Below are 21501 nucleotides of genomic sequence, written 5' to 3' on the forward strand. Positions count from 1 at the left end.
TAACAATAAAGGGTTACTTCTCTTTATCAAATAAAGAATGTACTTCCAATTGATCTAGTGCACGCTATTCATCTACCTCGAGTGAGACCATATCCTTCCGTTTGTGCAAGTAATTTGTAATTTCTCATATTCAACGATTATTCTTACAGTACCAACACAGATCTTTTAGTGTTAATGTCATCACTCACACACACTCTAATAAACTTCTCAGAAGGTCAATCATCCGATAATTTTCTCAAGTCAAAAGCGTTTAACTGTAGAGTTTTGAAGTGACGAGCTCCCGAAAAAGAGATACACATTGTTAATATGAATAATACATATCAAATTTTTTATGTCACACATTCTAATATAGATCGGTCTATTCATTCATGCACACCGTTGCCTAGTCTTTGATGGAGTTTCTATCTTTCAGCTATTAATCACTCGTATTACAGACCATTTACCATCCTATCATGAGTTGGCTCCGATGTCACATGAGTATTTATATTTAATGTAGATAAAAATAATTTCTATTTAATGCAGTTAAAAGTAAATGAGTACATGAACCAAAAATAAGCAAATTAAGTTTATCGGTCCCTCAAGAGAAAAATGATATTTCATGCTTGACACTAATATTTGGCATCGTTTTTCCACCCAATGCCCATGCCAATATCATAATAAAGCACAACTTCAAAGAAGATTTATACCAGTTGGCGACCTTTGAATAATGGTTATTAATATAGGTATTTAATATGTCAATTTCAGTGAAATTCCTTCATTCTTTCATTATTATCTTGATTGTAACCTTTTGGATAAATGGATGGAATACTCCCATTAGTGTTAATATTAAATGAGATTTTTAAATTGATTGCTCAGACAGAAGTATAGCATTCAATGAAACCAATTACGATTAATGATAAAGTCAATTTTGCATACAATTGCTTATTTTACTTATTCCTTGTCAATCCATCTCATATTGTTTTAATTAATAAGTTCTATTTTTTATTGAAATGCGTGTAGTTTTTGTTAACGGCAATCTATTTTCCCGATTTGTATTAAGATAAAGTAAGAGTTTCTTTTTTAACTTTTTAAAAAATGAATAATGTTATTAACATTTTCATTGTGATTGTAAGCTCTGGAAATAGTACACTTTTATTATATAATAATTATTATTGCTCTTCGACATATATTGAGTGTAATAATTGTTTATGCTGGGTAAAATAATAAAAACGTGATGTTTGAGTTACTGTACGGTTTAAAATATTTGAATTATACACCATTACCGTCGACTATAAATTTTGGTAAAACGATAAGTGTTCTGTGGGGCCCTTAACTCCTAATCATTATTACAATGCAATTTGATTAGGGTTAATTAATTACAGCGAAAAACGAGTTTAAAATTTCTTTACACTGAGCCCAAAATATGTTATTTGAATACTAAAAATATTATTTAATCTCACCTCATAAAATCTGCCCACACATAATCAAAACAACTCATACAACAGCATATCATATCATCGAGACATGCCCCGGTATATAGATACATATATATACTGGGAAATAAAGACATAAAAACTCAGCTCAACTGTGGCTCCCTCCAAAAGTACCCTCTCCGGTCTCCTGATATCATGGAGTACCTGTCGTTATCCAAATACAAAGACAACAACAGCCTCATCTGGGGTGAGCAAAGCTCAGTCAGAAGCAACCACAATATATACCACAGATATCTAAACAATGATATATGTTATGCAATGCATGTATGTCGTGAAGGTATCAGGTCAAATGCCCATCCACTGAGCACATGTCAGACTCAATCGAATCGCTATCAAATCAATGCTCGAGCTGGCACACCGGCCTAATCAAGGATACTCATATGATAACGTCGGCAAAGTGCTATCAAATCTCAAATCTCAATCAATCATCGGGCCCACTAATGTCTATGTTTTAAGGGCCACATAATGCCAAACATAACATCGTGTTCACAAACCCCAGAATCAAATCCAATTATATCAGGGTATCCAAAGATCATAGCTCAACGTTCATGTCATGTATGCCACATCAACTCAACACATAAGGCATATAGACATGTAATCTCAATCCAATCAATCAAACATATATCATATAATACAGATACCTGTCGTATGTTACTCGGTCGCAACATACCTCAATTCTTCTTTTCCAATTGATGTAGCTTGGAGATTGCAGTATAATAATGTATCTACATCAATAACATGTTCATTTCAATCAATAACATCATTCAATATCAACAATATAAGTTTCAAATATCTTTTGAAACTTTAAAATTCATATCAAATTCAAATCGTAGCGTAATTCAATTCCGACTTCAAAACTTAATTTCTTGTCGGTTATTCTACCGTATATATTTGTCAGAATTAATAATAACTGACAAATAATTTTTCAATCTCAATCCAACGATTAAAATTTTCTAATTATAAGAAATTAAGAATAATTCAAAATAACATCACTATAATCATCTCTTCTTCGTTAAAATCATACAATATTCAACAATCGTCAATTTCTGTATGATTTAACAATTTATCGGATTTATTCCAAAAAGCGACGAATTTCAAACATCACCAAAACTATAAAATTTATACCTAAAATCGAAGACCTCGTGTCAACGATCCCAGAACTGAAGTCGGTTCGTCGATTGAATAAACCGATAAGTCGCAAGATCAAAAAAAAATTTAAAACTGTATCCTCACTTTTCTCTCCTCTCTCTCACCTCCTCTGTCGCTACCTCAAGTTTCAATTTTTTTAAATATTTAATATTATATTATATTATATTATTATATTAATATAATATAATATATAATATTTAACATTTTAACGTCGGTATATCCTTTTGGATCAGTCAAACGATCACATTTTCCAAAACTCAAAGCATGAAACCATCTATATCTTTGAGTTTTTTACGTTATATCCAAATTTCAAATCATTTGGACTTCATATGACCAAGATATGTCGCTAATTACCATTTTGTCCTTAAAACTAATTCATTATTTTTCAACTTATTTACGAAAATACTATCAAAATAAATTGAATATTTTTCAACGTATTTACAAAAATATCATCAAAGCTATTTTATTTTCGGGGTCTCACATATTCGATCCTACAATATCGAGTTTTTATTCCATTGGTAGCATCTGATTATACTATTCCGGATTTCATGGTTATTGACTTCATGTAATAGTATAGAATTTTTTTTTACAAAAATGGCTGGTGTTCTTAGATTGAGTAAGTCTTTTATGATACGGTTTCATATTAAGAAAGTGTTTAAAATGTAAATTTTATTAAAAAAATTTATTTTACCCTGAAGATTTTAATAGGATAAACTTTATTAGCAATTTCTCATTTTACTCTTGAAAATTGAAAATATAGACATCGGTCTTGTGGTGGAAAATTCAAGTCAAACAATTGCCTTGGACCTCATGTTGAGTTGAAACTGGAAATATAGTCTTTCGATAGCACATTCAAAACCATTTTTCAGGTTTAATATGTATGGCTTGCAATAGATGAAGATGGAATATTATTAATGACCGAAAATTGCAAAAGATGGAATTTTTTTTACCATATTTCCACGTAAATGGATCCATCTCTTCAAATTTTTTTTAATCATATTTACATGTAAATTGACATCTAACCAAGAGAAACGACGGGCTTTCCAACACCAAACCAATAAATATAATAATTAATAATTTGACATTTTCAAAATTTAACGAAGAAATTAATATTTAAAGAAAATAATAATAAATATATGAGCTGGATTACATTATTGAGACATATGAAAAAAATTCGAAACTAAATACATAGGACAAAGGAAGTAGCAACTAAGTCCATTTATTATGAAAAATATCATTTATTCACCTTATTAATATTATGTTTCATATTTATTGTGAATTTTAACGCTTTTTATTGACTGAAATACAGACATTTCGATTAGTGGTAAACTTTTCCCATCTATTTTACAAATAGTTGACATATGAGACTGATATTCCTTAAGATATCCGATGTTCCAAATCAATAATCTCCACGTAAACATATAAATTCACATAGTTTGGAGCGAGTTTGGCCAAACTCAAGACCCGCCTCGCTTAAGAAAAAATTGGACCCAAATCCGGACCGTCATGCCTCATTTTTCAGCCAGCAACAAACCAAATCTTTTGTTTTTCAGCCGAACATCAATTAAGTATCATTTGAAATATTTTAATAAGATCGTGTATGGTACCCTAATATGCTATGTCCAACGTCCAAGAAAACACATCGCTGAAATTTTAAATATATGATTAAATTCTTATACGAATTAACCCGAACTTCCTTGATTATTATATCAAACTTTTGCAATCAACATGTCTTACCCAAATTTTTGGACATGTAGAAGCATTTTATTTGTGGTCGATTAATTATCCAATTGAATTAAAGATGATGTTCATATTGAATATTTTGGAACATATTCATTTTTTGTATATTTCTTATTAGGTGTTTCAACCTTATTTGTCTATTTTCCTTGATGATTTATTTATTTATTTCATATTTTCAATCTTATGTTTTGTAAGTCATAAATGAATTTTTAAGACTCAATTTTGATTTTATATGTGAAAAATAGAAAATAAGTGGTGGATATTTATTGTTTTTAACTTAAAAATTTTTAATCTCCTTTTATCAGCATTATTGGAAAATATATCGATGAAGAATGTGGCATTATGTGGTATTTGATTACATCTAGGAGTTGTTTTACCCACACTTCAATAATATTTTGGATTTTTTTTTGATTTTATTTGATGGAATTTGTGTAGTGTTGTTTGTCTGAGACTTAAATTGTAAACCTGAAAATGAATGGCTTACTTCGTTACTTAAAAATATAAATTAAATATTAAAAATATAGAAATCGAAATGTCCATTGGATTCTTGGTTTATTTTTTAACTAATCATCTTATCAGCACCGATTTTATTAATTCTATTTGATTATATACATACATATAATCTTGATATAGTATCTATCAACTGTACTCATCTTTATACACATCACTGAGATGACGCTCACTTAGTGAGTATACAATTTTGTATATATAAAGGTGAACATGGTCGGACATGATGGAAGGCAAGAAAGATCATCGCCTCATGGCCCGACCTAGTAGGAGGCCATTTTATTTTAGAATTATATGTATATGTTGACTTCAAAAGTTAGGAATTATAAGGTTAATATTTTACACCTTTTTAATATTGTTTTGAGCTCGGTTACTTAATATCTTATGTAGAATCCTAATCTATGGGCACTCCAACTCCTTAAAACTTCAATCCTTCAACTCATTTCCCAATAAAAAAAGATTTTACCTACTTTTATATCTTCTTATCTTGTTGGTTTGTTAAGTTTATGCAATATTCCTTTAGCAATATAAAATCAAGAATTGCCAGGATTGATAATTTCATAGTCATGGCACATAATTTATGATTTTTTTGTTCACATGAATTTGTTTTGAATTCTACATTAATCATTTTCTCTTGCTGGTTTTGTTCATGCTCTCATGGATTTATTCATTTTTAATAACTCGTATACTTTCGAGTTTTGTTGAATTGGGAAAAGTTTAAGAGTTAGTATTTAACTAACTTGATTAAATCTTGTATGAAGCTTCAACAATTTTTGAATATTGACATACGTTTGGACATTAATGGTGATGAGTTGTCTTTGGAGTTGATGGTCATAATATGTTATTAACAAACGAAAAGGATCAATTGATGTGCTACCGTATTTAACAAAATTGAATGATTTATTTATAAATACTTATATTCCTATAACATTTTGTTAATCATACAAGTAACAGTTATATCGACAAAAAGAAACTATGTTGTTGACTGAGAGAGAAATGGTCCGACAACTAGATTATTCAAATTTGATAAATATTTCCTTTCTAAAACAGTTAAATGAGTAGTATTGATTTAATTATTTTAAATTTTTGTTAACTTGTTATTCATGTGCTATATTATCATTGATTTATTTATGTATTGTTTGGTGTATTTGTTATTTGCGAACTGAAGTTTACAATTAGTTATTGCAATAAGAGGGCTCGTTTTTTATTTTTCACCTCATGTCCCATCGAACAAATGTATTTATTATCAACTAATTTAGAGTTATATAATCCGATATGTCTATTTAAACAGTAATTAAAAAATACAACTAATTAATTTTCTTGTTATTCTCATTTGAAAATTAGAATATTATTAAATATAACATTAATTTTCATTTATTTCTTTTTTTAACATAACTTTCCTACTATATATAAAGGACAACTATATATATATATATATATAAAAAATTGAAATCAAAATCTTGTAGATATTATAAAGTTATAATACCAAATGTAATAAATATTTGCTAATTATCATTATATATCGCCAACCCGTATATTATTCATTGTTGATTGTTCTTTCAACTCCAACTATTGAAATAGACATAAGAACCCTCACTCACGATAATGAACTAATTGGTACAACATTTCATCACCAAAAACTAATCTATATATCAAACTATGCTCTCGATATCCATCCTATTAAATTTCTCACATCGATGGTCCCATCACTACCCGAACTTGCAACCCAGCTTCGAAAATCAATGGCGGATTCGAGCAAGAGACCCGAAGAAACAGCAATTAACATGCATCCTCCTGAATCCAAGGCCACCAAATCCAAAAACAATGCAACTTACACTTCCATAACCAAGGCAACAGATCCTCCATGGCTCCATGCGTACAGCTTGCCGGACGAGGATGGAGCAGAGGAGTAGCCCTTGTTGCCGCGCTGGCTGCCGCAACCACCATGGGAACCAACTATCAAACTCTCCCTTTCTTCACTCAGTTCTTTTAGTTCCAAGCCCAACATATTGACCTCCCTACTTTCACGTTATGCTTCATATCTTTCCCGAGTTTCTGTCTGTCTTTTGTTCATCGTTTATACATATAGATACATTGATCGAAACTGTGACGATGTCTGCAAGTTTTTTGTGGTGGCAAATGCGATTGCTAGTGGATATTTGGTGCTGTCTCTGCCTTTCTCCATTGTGGGCATTGTTCCTCCACATGCATGAGGACTGAAGTTTCTCCTTATCATATTCGACACAGTAAGACATATCGACATAATTTGTGTCTATATACCTTTCTTCACGTAATCAAAATGAATCTTAATTGCAGGTGCTGGTGACTTTTACAACGTCGGCCGCTGCCTCCACTGCGTCCATTGTGTACTTAGCTCACAACGGGAATTCCAACACCAACTGGCTCGCCATTTGCCAGCAGTTTAATAGTGGCGCCGTGGTAGCTTCGCCATCATCTTCATATTCTTGGTGTTGCTCTCTGCGGTGGCTCTTAATTAGCAGAAGATGATAATTGGAAGGGAATGGAAATTTCATATAAATGTTCTGCGTGCATGCATTCTTGTTCATGGTATGCGTACTTAATTGCTTGATCACTGATTTTCTTCTCTTGGTTTGACGTGTGGAAAAGACCTTATGTAATACATAAATCACTATACAAATAAATGATTTTCGATTTTAAAGAAAAGCCCAAGTCAATAGATTGATAATTTTTAATTGATATCCAATCAACTAATAAATCAATACTTTGAACAATTAAATGATTTATTTTGTACTTCTTAACCACATCAAACAGACCCTTTCAAAAACAAAAAAAAAAACAAAAAAACAAAAAACACACCACATGGATAATTTAACTCCAAATTTTATAATCCGAGGAAATATAATATGTATATGTGTGCACGCGTATGCACACAAACACACATGTACAAGCACGCGAGAATATAAATGTGTTCAATGTTGATATAAACATAACATGTTCACCATTTATTAGTTATGTCATGTAAATACTATAACACAACGTATACATATCATGGACAATGGGTAATATATTTGATTTTATATTATTTTTTAAAAAAATAAATAAATATTTTATTTATTATAATTTTAGTGTTTATTCAAATGGGAGTCTTAATCATAGATTTATTCTTAATTTTTTGAGAATTTTATCGTGGAAAAATGAAAAGGTACAAGTATCACAGCTTTTGCTGCACGGATCCCATATAGCCACACGTGTAACTAATTCATCCTTGCCACGTGGACAAGAGGATTATTTTATAAAAGAAATTTAATTAAAAAAATAAAAACTCAGAGACACGTGGCCTACTTTTCCCCTTCATCGAAACTCGGCCTAGGATTTTCTCTCTCGCCCCAACATATACGTACATTACATACACTCATCCATACATACATGTATCTTCACACACTAGGGATTTTTCTTTGCGGTGAAGCTGCCGTCTTTTGTTTCCTCCCCTTGAAGGCCCTACTTTCTTCGTTATTGCTCCGCTCAGGTGAGTCGGAATCCGGTCGACTCTCTTTTTACTGGATTTGATTCGATTCGATTCATGGGTTTTCTGTGTGTTTGTAGGTGTGTTGGTTACAGTTGATGCTTTATTTTTATTTGATTTGATTGTTGTTCTCCGGGATTATAGAATCTTGAAATCTGTTTTACTTGAGCGCGAATTCTTTTATATATATATATATATATATAAAATTTGATTTGGATATAGATGTTCTTGCATATGTTTCGCGTCTGATGTTTTTGTTTATATGGAAGATTTGTGAGTTCTTTTAATTTCAGTGTAGAGCTTTGGGAATCCGCTCGATATCTTTCTAAGATTTCATTATCTTGGTTATCGTTTATGAAGATATGCTGTTTATTGTCAAGCTTGCGAATTGGGCATCACAATTTGAAATTCTTGCTGGTGTTTTTGTCTGGGATTTTACTTTTTAGTTTATAGATTCTGTCCTTCCTTTACTCTAATCATTCTTTTTGTTTAATATGGTATATTTTATTTCTTGTCTGTAATTTGCACTTTTGAGATTTGTCAAGTGAAGTCTGTAACCGGAGCTTTATCACAGGTAAATTACGGTCCTTTATCTCAGATAGAGTTTAGTTGTTCGAGAATAAAAGATTGAGGATTCAAGGTTTCATGAGAATTGTTAGGGGAATGCAGAAATTATTTCTGGAGTCTCAGATATTAGAGGGAGGTGTGAAGTTCAAATCACTCAGTCAAGGTGTTGGTGTGGCTGCCCCCAAGGCCAGAACACGCGGCAAATTGAAACCTACAATTTTATATCTCTAATTTGGGTGGAAGTCAAGGAATAAACTGCCCACGTGGAATTTGAAATAGGGCAATTATGACTCGTATTTTAGTCCAGCGAGGTTCTTCTGGCTCGCCATCTAACCAGAGCTGGCCATCAACTTCCGTCCCTGGGCCTGGTCCCTTGTCTTCTCCTGCTTCACTGCAAGAGCAGGTTGTTAGTTCTACACCGGTTGCTCCAGCTGTGAAAGATGATGATTTGATGGAAGGGCAAGAGAAGATTGTAGCGGAAGAGTCAGCAGAGTCCTGTGTCAGTTGTGAATTCGAAAACAAGGAAAAGAAAAGTGAAGATCTTTCTCCACAAGGTTTGAACCATGATCTGAATCAAAATTTTGAAAAGATTGACAACAATCGTGAAATTTGTCTTGTTGATGATTCTGTGGATTCTGGGAAGATGTCAAAAGGGTCCAGCGAAGATGTGGTCACAGAAGAAAAAACTGATGCAACAACTGGAGGTTCTTTCCAGGGGGCTTCTCGTAGTTTGTATCCACCTCCACCTCCCTGCCCACCCCCAAGGTCTTCTTCAGCAAACTTGAATTCTTGGAAATATGCATCTAGTGACTCAAATGCTGGGCGGATAGGCTCATCTAGGGGAGGAACAGGTTGGCCTGGTGTGTCAAGCATGGCATCTCCAACTGGGTCTCGTCCATCTTCACCTCGATCTCATTGTGAGGGTGAAGGGTATAATAGCGCTGACGAACAGCACGCACGCTTTAGTTCCTCTTATGATGATGCAGTGAGTTTGCCCTGGTTTCAATTACTTTCTACCTTGTTGTAAAGTTTATTATCTTTGGTTTATTCAGTTTATTAAGAAAATCCTAAACACTTTTTTCTCTGTGTTTTTTCTCCAATATACTTTAATTAAAGTATTTATTCTTATCTTAAAGCCCTAGTTCCAGAGTCAGATTTTTGGTAGATCAGTGCGGTGAGAGGGACGTTTGTTATATTTATTGCAGGAGAGAGAGCGCCAGTTTGAGACTGAACTAAGACGGGTTAAAGGGTTGGAAGTGAGAAAAATGCTAGAGGATGGAAATTGTCTTTTTCGTGCTGTTGCAAATCAAGTATATGGTGATTCTGAACAGTATGATTTGGTTAGACAGATGTGCATCGACTACGTGGTATGAGATATGTTGATTTGGCTATAATTGTCTAAATTTTTTCGTATATTAACTTTTTTATTCCCCAACACGTTGCAATTTAAATTTCCATCTTGATTTATATTTTGCATTTAAAAAATGGCTACATATTATACTAAAAAGTTCCTCCAGTAAAAAATTTCTCTCTGTGCAGGAGCGAGAAAGAGATCACTTCTCTCAGTTTATCACCGAAGGTTTTACTACCTACTGTAAGAGGAAGAGAAGAAATGAGGTAAACAGAACCGAAGATTCTTAAAAAACTGTCATATCAGCACTTCCAAAAAAACTTCTTGGCCGCTAAATTTGGAAATCGATTAAGAAATATTTATAGTTAGTCTCGTCATATGTTATTGGTATTACGCAACATGGGGAGGTCAAATTAAGTGGGAGTTGATGGATTGTAAGCATATACTTTTATAAATTAGGATTGAATTATTTGAAGTTTTTGTTGACTCTGTTGGTCTGAGGATTGTCAAATTTCAGTTGTGCATTGTAGGTGTACAAACAATGAATTTGCTTTCATTTCCTTGTTTAAATTACTGACCACACGGCTGGAAGGAGTCAAACTTGTTTGACATGCTAACAAAAAAAGAGTGGGGAACGGATTGTTGAATGAGAAGGAAAATTGATTATCTCATCTGTTCTGTCATTTATAGTACAGTGAATCTACAGACTTAAGTTTCATGTCATATATGTGGCACGTCATTGTATGTGATATTTTCAGTTATACGTTCTGCAGGTTCATGGAAATAATATGGAGATTCAAGCTCTGTCTGAAATGTACAATCGGCCTATCCACATATATTCTTACAGCACAGGTGTTTAACCTGTATAAGATTATGTTCTCTACAGCGTTCATTTGTCCCTTCCGGTCTTTCTTCCATTTGAATGACACGATCTTTTGATAGAACCCATTAACATATTCCATGGAAGCTATACCACGGATACACCTCCAATACGGCTGAGTTACCATCATGGAAACCACTATAACTCCCTTGTTGATCCACATCGGCTGAACATTGGTGCTGGACTTGGGTTTAGCAGTCTGCAGGGGGTGAGAGTCTGCATATTGACGCTATCTTTTTTTAGCACAGGACATGTTTGAATCCATCTAGTGAATACTGCTGTCTGTTGTTGTTCTTTAGATTTGTACTAAAGTGTTGTGACCCTCGTCGATATGGTTTTGGGATATATTTGTTATTAACAATATTTTGGTTTATATGACAGGATAACGTTGACAAGGATCAGGTCAAAGCAGCTATCAAATCTCAGAAGGATCAACAGATTGATAATGTAAGTTTATCTCCTGCTTGCAAAACAAACTACGTAGTGTACACCAAACAAGATGAGAGGCTTGCTTTGTTAGGCACTTGTAGCGGAGGTGCGCTTCTACTCAGATCTTGAGCTCACGGAACAAGAAATTGAACGAATGGTGATGGAAACTTCAAGGGCCGAGTATCTTTCTGATAACAAGTTCAAGCAACTGCTACCTCACAAGGAATCATCAACTTCTAGAACTGAACCATCATCTTCTGCACCTAGTAAGAATTCCATTATGCCGATCTACACCATTAGTTGAAACCATGATGTAGCTAATGTTCAATTCATTAAGATGTAATACCGCCGTCTATTTTAAGTTTTAACGTAATGGAATGACACACTTCGATCGTTTTTTAACCTTTTTTTAATTTCAGGGTCATCCTCTGGAAGTGACACACTGCAGCATGAAGCGGGGCTCGAGTTTGGCTTGCCAGGCTCAGTTCAAAATGATGTCATGCAGATTATGTTGTCTATGGGATTCAGCTATTTGCAGGTGATTGAAGCTTACAGTATATTCGGGGACGATGTTGACTCAATGGTCTGTTACTTGATCGAAACCAGTAGCAATGGACGATGGAAAGGCAAGGCTACCAAATGATGAAAATCTCCAGGCTTCCGACACGTCCAATATCGTTAATGACTACACTACCACTATGTAGATTTTAACCTTGCTGTCTGAATATGAGGAAACTCAATAAATGGGCATTTGAATTTTCACATTTCTTACCACACGCATATGATTGTATGTGGATTCTTCTCAAACTTTCTTGTCTTCAAACCTCTCGAGATGTTTTAAGATCAAACAAACTTGGAGAAATAATTAAACGAAGTCTGAGCAGTTTCCTTCATAAAATCATTTATACTTTGAATATTTCATAAAGCCGAATCAATCAACGTTAACTAATTTTTGGAACCATGATTTTTCTATACCTTGGAGTTAAGAGATTGTCGTCAAGGATAGATTTATTGGGCCGTCAGAAACGAAAAGGAGTTCGATTTCTAAATCTTCTGATTGGATTATGTCAAGTGGAAAATCACTAAAATTTCATTTGAAAATTTTTAGTGGCATTGTAATTTATACTTATAAATAAATAAAACTATATTGTGATGATTTGATAGAAAAATTAGGTTGTAGAAAGTTAATTGACAATTTTTCGCTCAATACGAAGAGTTAGAGTATATCGAGATTTACAAAATGCAATGTTTTAAAGGTGCGAAAGCGTGAAAAAAGCTTCAGTTTTGGAAAAATATGACAAAATGGTCAACTTAAGATTGACCAATTAAACATGAAAAAATTTAATTTTTACGTTAAGTTTTAATAATTTTTTTAAAAAATTTTAAATATAAATTTAAAGAAATATTGTTTAATTCTTAAATTTTGAATGTTCTTTAACCTACTCATTGATACAAACTAAAATTATAAGAAATCGTTCGAGTTTGAAGTTTGTCCAACTTATCCTATGGCAAGAGAAGGGCAATGTAGAGAATATACCTAGACATGGCAAAACGGGCTGACCCACTCCACCCGTCGCAATCCGCCATTAGGATAGGCGGGGTGGGTAATGGCGGGTTGCGGCGGGTCGAGCCTCTAAATGGTCAACCCAGCCCAACCCACCTTGGGCCGTGGGTTAGGCGGGCCGACCCGCTTATTTTTTTAAGAAAAAATGCTAAATAGTATGACAGTAAACACAAAAGAAAAATATATTTCAGTCAAATAGTTTCATAAAATACTTAAAAACATTGAAATAAGAAATTAAAAAACCATACAACATAATCCATAAAAGTTAAAGTGCTGAAACCAAACATGAAGAAATTAAACAAATATTATAAAGTCCATTCTCATTAAATTCAATTAAATCTTGATCTTCTACGTTAGCACAGAGATTCAGATTTTACCAAAGTGAGTGATAGCCCGAGGTGGAAGAAAAAAATAAAGAAAAAATAAGATAAGAGAGTGATGGAGGCGCATGAGACTTATTCCAATTTTTATATAAAACTTAAAAATATAAAATTCTACCCTAATTTGGCGGACCATCCCGCCTCGATTAGGCCCGCCCCATCTTGGCCGGCTTTCAAACGATATGCTATTTTATCAATCCAACTCGTTCAATTTTTATAATTGGACTGACCCAATTTGACAAATCTATAATGACATGATTCTTGTCAGTATCAAAAAGAAACCCTGGCCACACAGTCCGTCTATACGTGTGTATGTGTGTGTATATATATATATATATATATATATAAGGGAAACTATAGAGATGACGAACTGAAGCTGGTACCTGTTCTGTTAAATTCTACTCTCTGGAAAGGGTTTCTCTCTCTACACACGTATAGTACGTAAGAGGGGGGGAGAAAGCGCCTTAATCGATGTCTCATAACGGGAGATTGACGCCGAATCTAGATGAGAAGAGTACCAAGGTGTTGAATCTGACGGTGCTACAGAGAATCGATCCCTTCGTGGAGGAAATTCTCATCACTGCCGCTCACGTCACCTTCTACGAATTCAACATCGACACCAGCCAATGGGTATGCGTGCGTGGATGTGTGTGTAAATTTTCGCCTTATTGAGTTTGATTTCTTGGGGGTAGTGATACTGATTAGTCATTTATTTTGGTCTGTAGAGTCGGAAGGATGTGGAAGGTTCCCTCTTTGTGGTTAAAAGGTGAGGGCTTGTTTGGGCTTCTGAAAACTTTAGCATTTGGTTTCCTTTTATTGAAATAGAAATTACAGGGTGTTTCGTGAATTTTACTTCAGAATATGGTTTTGAGGTTGGGGTGGTAAAATATGTGAATTTTGATACTTTTCAGGAATACTCAACCACGTTTCCAGTTTATAGTCATGAATAGGCGGAATACTGGTATGTCTCTCAACTCTTATTATATAGATTTTTTTTTTAAATGTGAGACATGTGCCATTGATGAAGTATTGTTAGTTTTAGATTGCGGAACATTATCATTGTTTGGCCACAATCTCATAATAAATCTTTGATTAATTATTGCTAAAATCTTAATTGTCTTAGACATTAAGAAAGATGACTATGTTGAGATGCTGAAATTTTGTATTTAGTTTCACTCTGATTATAATTTCGAAGAACACTAAAATCTACCCCAAAGTGGTTGTGTCCATGTTGGTTGACAATGCAAACTGTGGTGGCCTCTTTTAAGCATGTGTGGATCAATGATTGCCACCATCTCTTTATGTGATACATACCCGTTCTTAAATGCATTATACATATCTATAGTTGGTCTGAGTATAACCTAACGCATGGTTTACTATTAAATTTTCCTTTGGTTTGAAGGTGTGAAGCATGATCCAAATTGTTATGGTAGTTATCTCATGCTCGAGGGGCACCATTTCGAAATATATGCAGCATGTTAGACCACACCGGTTCATTTTATATCGCAATGCTGTAAAAAATATGCACAATGTCCGTCAATTGGGAAAATATTCTACTATTTGAAAAACTCACTGGTAGAAGACATAAGATTAGGCATATAATTAAAAAGACACGTTAGATATCTTCCTCGAAGAACCTCTGAGGCTGCAAGTTTAAGTTGCTTCATTCCTAATTATTGAAAAGTACAGAGTTTCAGGAAAAGGAAAGCAATTGGTGCCTGTTAGGTGAAACCTTATTGAGAAGTAGAGAGTTTCAGGAAAAGGAAAGCAATCGGTGCCTGTTAGGTGAAACCTTTGGAATGATATGACATAAGATCAGTTTGCATCTGCATAACAAGTGTGACCTTTATGAATCTTCCTTAGGTTATAATATCCATCCACTTGACTTCAAAGATGCTATATTTGTTATTAGGTTAGCATTGTTAATGTCTCAGAGAAGCATCTCATCCTGCAGTTTATTACTTAAATTGGCTCTTATATCTATCCATCTATTGAGATGTTTCAATCTGTTGCTGTAATCAGATAATCTGGTTGAGAATCTCTTGGGAGATTTTGAGTATGAAGTGCAGGTTCCATATCTATTATATCGAAATGCTTCTCAAGAGGTAAATGGAATATGGTTCTACAATGCTCGTGAATGTGAAGAAGTTGCAAATCTATTCAACAGGTTGGTATAAAATAATCAAAGATTGTAATTTTTTATTTTCTTGACAAGGTAACTAGGTAAGTGACCTGATTTTTCATCAACTTGTGGACCCCTAGATGGAGCTGATTGATCTGTTTGGTGGTTGTCTGGATTTTTTAAAATTTTTCGTGGTATTTTTGCATGACTATCAAACAACTGATAGTTATCACTGGAGTAAGTGAATCAGATGGGCTGCAATGATATAAATACTTAAACATATACTGCTCTAGAATCAATTTCTTGGATGCCACTGATATCGACAGATTATATAAATTAAAAGCCTTGGGTGGGTTAGTGATGACTGCAAATATCTATATTGTTAATTAAAGTTCAACTCCCTAGAGTAACTTACTTTTAGTATGTTGGTGAAGCTTTTTTATAATTCCAAAAATACTCTTTAACTACCCAACTCTATATCACATTTCTCTTGTCATCTTATCTTCCCTCCTATCATTTCAATCTCAAAAATTGATAAATTTCATTTTAGTATTTTTGAAAAAACAAATTTTTTTCTACGGACAACACACATCGCGTGTGCCACGACCTGCTAGTTTAAATTATATACAAATAAAAGTAGTCTTGTGCACATGTTCCATATCACAAATGCGTGAGAAAGTGTTTTTTGGTTCCTGGGTAAAATTGTACGTTGATTTTAAGAAGTTTACTGGCCTTTTAAGGGATCATCACCTTCTCCCATGTAAATTCTCCAGTTAAAATTCTATGGTAACAAAGATGAGGGAAAACAGTGTAAGCAATTTGTCAAGTTTATTTTTGGTTTGTTTTGGCTATAAATTTGATCGTATTTTTTTTCCTTGTCTTTTTTGTCCCCGTTGTTGGAAGTTGTGATTCTGCTACTTAATCCTTTGGTTTCATGATTAGGATACTCAATGCATATTCCAAGGTGCCTACGAAGTCAAAAGTTTCTTCTAGTAAAAGGTAATTGTCTGTTTATGTATATTTAATTCATTGATTCAGTAAATTTGACTGCACTGAATCGACGTGGTTCAAAAAATTGTGTGGTGACTACATATCCAAATAGCATTTTCCGACAGAACTGCAACAGTGACCTGTTTATACAAGGATGTGGATCTGGATTAATATTTAGTCTAGCTTATTCCCTATGGTTTGCACAATACCATCTTTGGATCTGTTTAACAAACGAGTAATTTATGTTGAAAGTTAATTCTGGGACTGACATGTAAGGCCTCTAGCAGGGTCATACATTCTTTCGATTTGGGCTTCTATTTACTCCCATCCCAGTCCATTCCTGATGTTCACCCCAGTTATGACTTACCACTGAACTCCTATTTGTTAGTTGTATACCAGAATTTTTTATTGGTAGAAATGAAATGTTAAGGTCTTATTGCTATTTACAAGGATATAAAACATCACTAAAAATGAAAAGTTTAATTTAATTAATTAAGAGGTTGCAGGAGTCAACTGTTTTGCAACCCTGACAGGCTGCTTTGGTATATGTGAGGAAAGTGAAGAGTTTTTTGTGTGCGCTAAATTTCAAAAGGCCCATCGGGCGATAAAGGAACTGAACTAGAGGAATGTCCTTTCTGGCATTATTGAAAAGATTAAATTATGTATTAGGGTTAGGTTCTGGGTTCAGTCTGTGGGTTTAGGCTCTATTGAAAGGAACGGTCGTTTTCTTTAATCTAAATTAATTTAATAAGGGTTTTTCAATCTTGGCCGTGCTTTAACTTTTTGTCATCTTTTGTTAGGATCATTGTGTTGTATACCTCAAGTGTGGTGTTCTATTTTTGTGAATCTAATCTTGGACTATTTAATATCTGGAGTTAGATAGCATGTTTTGTTAATTGAAAAAAAAAAATACGACGATGTTTTTTCTTGCAGTGAGTTTGAAGAACTGGAAGCAGTTCCAACACTTTCAGTAATGGATGGTCCTCTAGAGCCATCAGCTTCAACCACCTCCAATTTTAATGATGTCTCCGATGATCCTTCCTTTGTGAACTTCTTCAGTGTATGCTTCGTTTCCTTTTAAGTTTTCTAACTTTTACTGATTTTAGTAGATGGCTATATGAGTTAATGAACAGTTCAATTCAGATATTTGAACTGTTATTAAAGTTTGTTTTGCATTCATTCTTTTTATGGTGCATCTGTCTAAACCTTAATTCTCTAGATTGTTGGAACCAGGAGGCTGTCATTGCAAAAGTTTTAAACAAACTTGTGCAATTCAGCTGGTTTTGTGCTTCCTGGTTTGATCCAGTTGTTTACGGAAGCTTGTTTGCTAAAACAACCCGAGGGTCATTCACATCAAAAGTTACTCATAAAATATATTAGTTTAGTGGTTTTGGGTTGATGCATTTGTCCGTACAAATGTGTTTAGACTCTCGCAAACGTTGGAGAGCACTTGGAAAACATTGATTCTGTTTCTTGGGCTTATCGTTATTTTGTTTGTGAGGTTCTCTTGAGAAAACAAAGCTCTAAATTTATCTTCCAAAATAGATAGAAAAGGCCACAAACAAATCAACGATCTAAACGATCAATCGCTCTATAACTAGATTCTTTACCAAGGGCCTTAACATGTTTGATCGTAATTTGATTCATTCTCAGCAGACTGTTATTAGACTCTTGCATCTGTATTATAGTCATTTTGGCATGTGATAAACTTGACAAGCTAAAGTTAAATGTTTGCAGACTGCTATGAATATTGGACCCGCTTCAAACGCGACAATATCTGGGCAGCCATACCATTCCTCTGCACCTGTCATAACTACCTCTCGTCCACAAGTTGTTACTCTGCCCACTATAGCAACTACACAGACTCCCTCTGCCTTGTCTACTTCTACTCCTATATTGTCGATTCTTGACTCGTCTGAAGCCAATGCCGCAATGAAGCGTTCGACCGATCTTGTGAAGCCATCGTCATTTTTTGGCCCACCACCTTCTTCTCCACTTATTATCATGCCTCCGGTTTCTTCAGCTATACCTACTGCACCTCCATTGAATCCCCCTGGTAATCTACAACGACCTTATGGTGTGCCTTTACTCCAGCCATTTCCACCACCCACTCCCCCTTCATCGCTCACTCCAGCTCCTCTTCCTACACCAAATTATGGGCCTACTATAAGCAGAGAAAAAGTCCAGGAAGCACTTCAAATGCTTGTTCAGGTATTCTATTCTTAACGAGTAGTTTTTGTTTCAATTTTCATTCTTAGACGTCATTTTTACCAATTCTTCATATCTTCGCGTTGGACAGGACAATCAATTTATAGACATGGTTTACCGAGCAGTGCTGAATGCTCATCAGACGTGATAGTTGTTTGGAAAATATGTGGTGAATCGTTTCCTACTTTACACCTTGTTGGCGGGAAATATTTGTAGGTTTCTGTCTATGAGAGGCGTGTCTTGACCCTCCTGTGTAATCTGTGTTAATTTTTTTTAGCTGATTTCAGTGTCAAGAATGTTTAAATATGTTCGTATTTTCTTGGTTTGTTGGGCAGTGGAAATGTGGAATAGGTCATCGTTTGCAATTTTACTAAATACCTTGGTTGCTATTACAATTTGACTAAATCCTAAATATCATTATTAAAATGTAGAAAGAAATTGTGTAATTATCATTGTTACAAATTTACAGTTAGCGAATAATCGATTCTTCTGGACGTGATACTTTGCTAAGTTTTAACTTTTTTGAAACCACTTGTAAAGTATTTGAATTTGTGGGGTAAAATATTTTCAAACAAAAATTATGAAATGCAGATTAAACTGCTAAAATTTCTTAGGTATTTTAATTTCATGTAAAATTTATTCAACTATGCCCTTCAGATCGAAGCATACGTTTATTCATACGATTACATAGATTTCCTCCAAGATGTGGCGATACCAAAGCCAGCTATGGCTGGAGTGTAAAACCCGCTGCGGCCATGTAGGTGAATCGAAGAAACCCGACTACCGTTTTAATGAAGAGCAAATTCGACACGAGGCCCGTGGCCGGAAGTACTACATTGCAGCTGGAGAGCGGCGTCAGAACAAATAATCGGCAATTGGAGATGATTGAACTGATGGTTGCGTTGGGTCGAGGGAACAATACCAGCGAATACACCCCATTTGAATTGGTTGTTCCGTTTATCGGCGCCAACGCCAGCACATCCGCCGTGCACGCAACCTGCAAGGCGGCGTCTGCAGGCAAAATTGGTTTCAAGCTTTTATATATCAGACAAAGTAACAATATTCAGGAATACATGCGCCATATATGAATGTACAATACGTGTACATGTAACTTGCTGAGGTAGGAATTTGGCACTAATTCGAAAAATCACAAGGATTTTTGTATTTATTTTCTAAAAGGGATTTTTTTATTCATTTCCAAAATGGTATTAATCATAACGCGACGCAAAGAGGGACTGGACTTACTTGCAAACACTGGAGTGGCACCAGCAGTGGAGCCAGCAGTAATATTGCCATTTGTGGTGCAATACAGAGTTCCATTGACAAGTATTATTCCGATTGAACTTTGGGCATCTGCCAAACATGTTGCTAATATAGCAACTGAAAGGAAAATCAAGATACTTTTAATGGCCATATTGCAAAGAAATTGGGAATAAGTTGGTTCTTTGGATTTTTAATTATTTGCTTAGCTTTTGAATATGGATTGCAAATGAAATACTTCCCTTTGGTTTAATATATAGACTTGAATTTCTTCATTTCGGTTGCTCATTCTTGAATATAATGAAAAAGGCAATAATGCGGCCATAGTCAAAGGACTTAATTCGATAGAGTTGTGAGACATTAAAACTATAGTGCTAGAGCCAATTCTCATTATCACACCTTCCATGTGTTACGTGGTAATAAATAAATAATATCAAATATAATATTGAATAAAAAAATTATTGGTGAATAAACATCATTATTTCTTTTATTTTCTAATAATCTTTTTTTTTTTAACTAAGGCCATCTCCAATTCATATCCTCCATTTTTCATCATCTATCGTCCAAAATAGATATATATGATCTCTATTTTCAAAAACCTTCTCCAACTCATATCATCTAAATATTACCAAATACTCTATTTATTTAATTTATTTCATTTTCAACCAAAGCAGATTGTGTGTGGGTCGATCTTTTCTTCTTCAAGCCCACCAGTCGATCGATGAACAGTGATACTTTCCTAAATTTTTTTTCAAAAGGACTATATTGTAATTTTTAAAATATCTATTTTGTAATTATTTCTCACCCCTTTTCAATCCTCTGTATGAACAGTGATATTTCATAAATAGAAGATCAATGTTGCATACTCTAAAATAGAAGAAACAAATAGAGCACGGTTGGAGAAGATTTCATCCTCCATAATGGAGGATTCTTCCATTACGGAGGACGGTTGGAGATGTCTAAGTAAAGATTTTTTTACCTTAGTAAACACATCCATCTGTTCAGATTCAAAAGCATAGCTTTTCTTCGACTAGTCATAATTATTCGAAAATAATTTTTATAAGCATATCTTTCAACTTTCTACTTTCTACTTTCTACTTTCTAGAGACTTTCTCCGGTCATATTCCTTAATGTCAGAAGTCAAATTGGAACTTGCATTAGGACAAGGTCTAAAGTAACACATAGGATTAGTTAATAATAATTTGCAAGAGTGGGATGATTTATTAGAATAATATCTCCCAAGAATTTATATAAATTAAAATTTAAAAAAGCTATTAAAAAGTTGTACAATGACATTTGTGTCGATTTTGGAGCACACTCAGCAGCTTAGTGAATAATGAGCTATTTAATCACATTTTTCTACGTACCTAGCCGGCA

The 21501-nt window shown here is 34.1% G+C and overlaps 3 protein-coding genes and 1 pseudogene across 3 annotated transcripts; 3 read left to right on the forward strand and 1 right to left on the reverse strand.

The window, feature by feature from the left end:
• The first annotated feature begins 6610 nt into the window (after window positions 1-6610).
• LOC140957208 (casparian strip membrane protein 3-like) lies at window positions 6611-7366 on the forward strand (annotated as a pseudogene).
• Window positions 7367-8200: 834 nt separating this feature from the next.
• On the forward strand, window positions 8201-12371 carry LOC140956934 (OVARIAN TUMOR DOMAIN-containing deubiquitinating enzyme 6-like). The gene is made up of 9 exons (XM_073413893.1): window positions 8201-8376; window positions 8948-9925; window positions 10146-10307; window positions 10480-10557; window positions 11065-11143; window positions 11234-11379; window positions 11553-11618; window positions 11692-11866; window positions 12020-12371. Exons 2-9 carry the CDS (start codon window positions 9227-9229, stop codon window positions 12241-12243), a joined length of 1629 nt encoding a protein of 542 aa, XP_073269994.1. The 5' UTR covers window positions 8201-8376; window positions 8948-9226; the 3' UTR covers window positions 12244-12371.
• Window positions 12372-13894: 1523 nt separating this feature from the next.
• Window positions 13895-19253, forward strand: LOC140957336 (mRNA-decapping enzyme-like protein). The gene is made up of 8 exons (XM_073414540.1): window positions 13895-14174; window positions 14270-14310; window positions 14456-14505; window positions 15567-15711; window positions 16609-16665; window positions 17590-17716; window positions 18394-18867; window positions 18956-19253. Exons 1-8 carry the CDS (start codon window positions 14016-14018, stop codon window positions 19010-19012), a joined length of 1110 nt encoding a protein of 369 aa, XP_073270641.1. The 5' UTR covers window positions 13895-14015; the 3' UTR covers window positions 19013-19253.
• A 335-nt stretch (window positions 19254-19588) lies between these two features.
• LOC140957211 (phylloplanin-like) lies at window positions 19589-20278 on the reverse strand. The gene is made up of 2 exons (XM_073414347.1): window positions 20110-20278; window positions 19589-19875 (listed from the first exon to the last, which is right to left on the reverse strand). Exons 1-2 carry the CDS (start codon window positions 20276-20278, stop codon window positions 19589-19591), a joined length of 456 nt encoding a protein of 151 aa, XP_073270448.1.
• Between the last annotated feature and the right edge of the window lie 1223 nt (window positions 20279-21501).

This window comes from Primulina huaijiensis, chromosome 14, assembly GCF_012295235.1.
Source record: "Primulina huaijiensis isolate GDHJ02 chromosome 14, ASM1229523v2, whole genome shotgun sequence".
Classification (NCBI taxonomy): domain Eukaryota; kingdom Viridiplantae; phylum Streptophyta; class Magnoliopsida; order Lamiales; family Gesneriaceae; genus Primulina; species Primulina huaijiensis.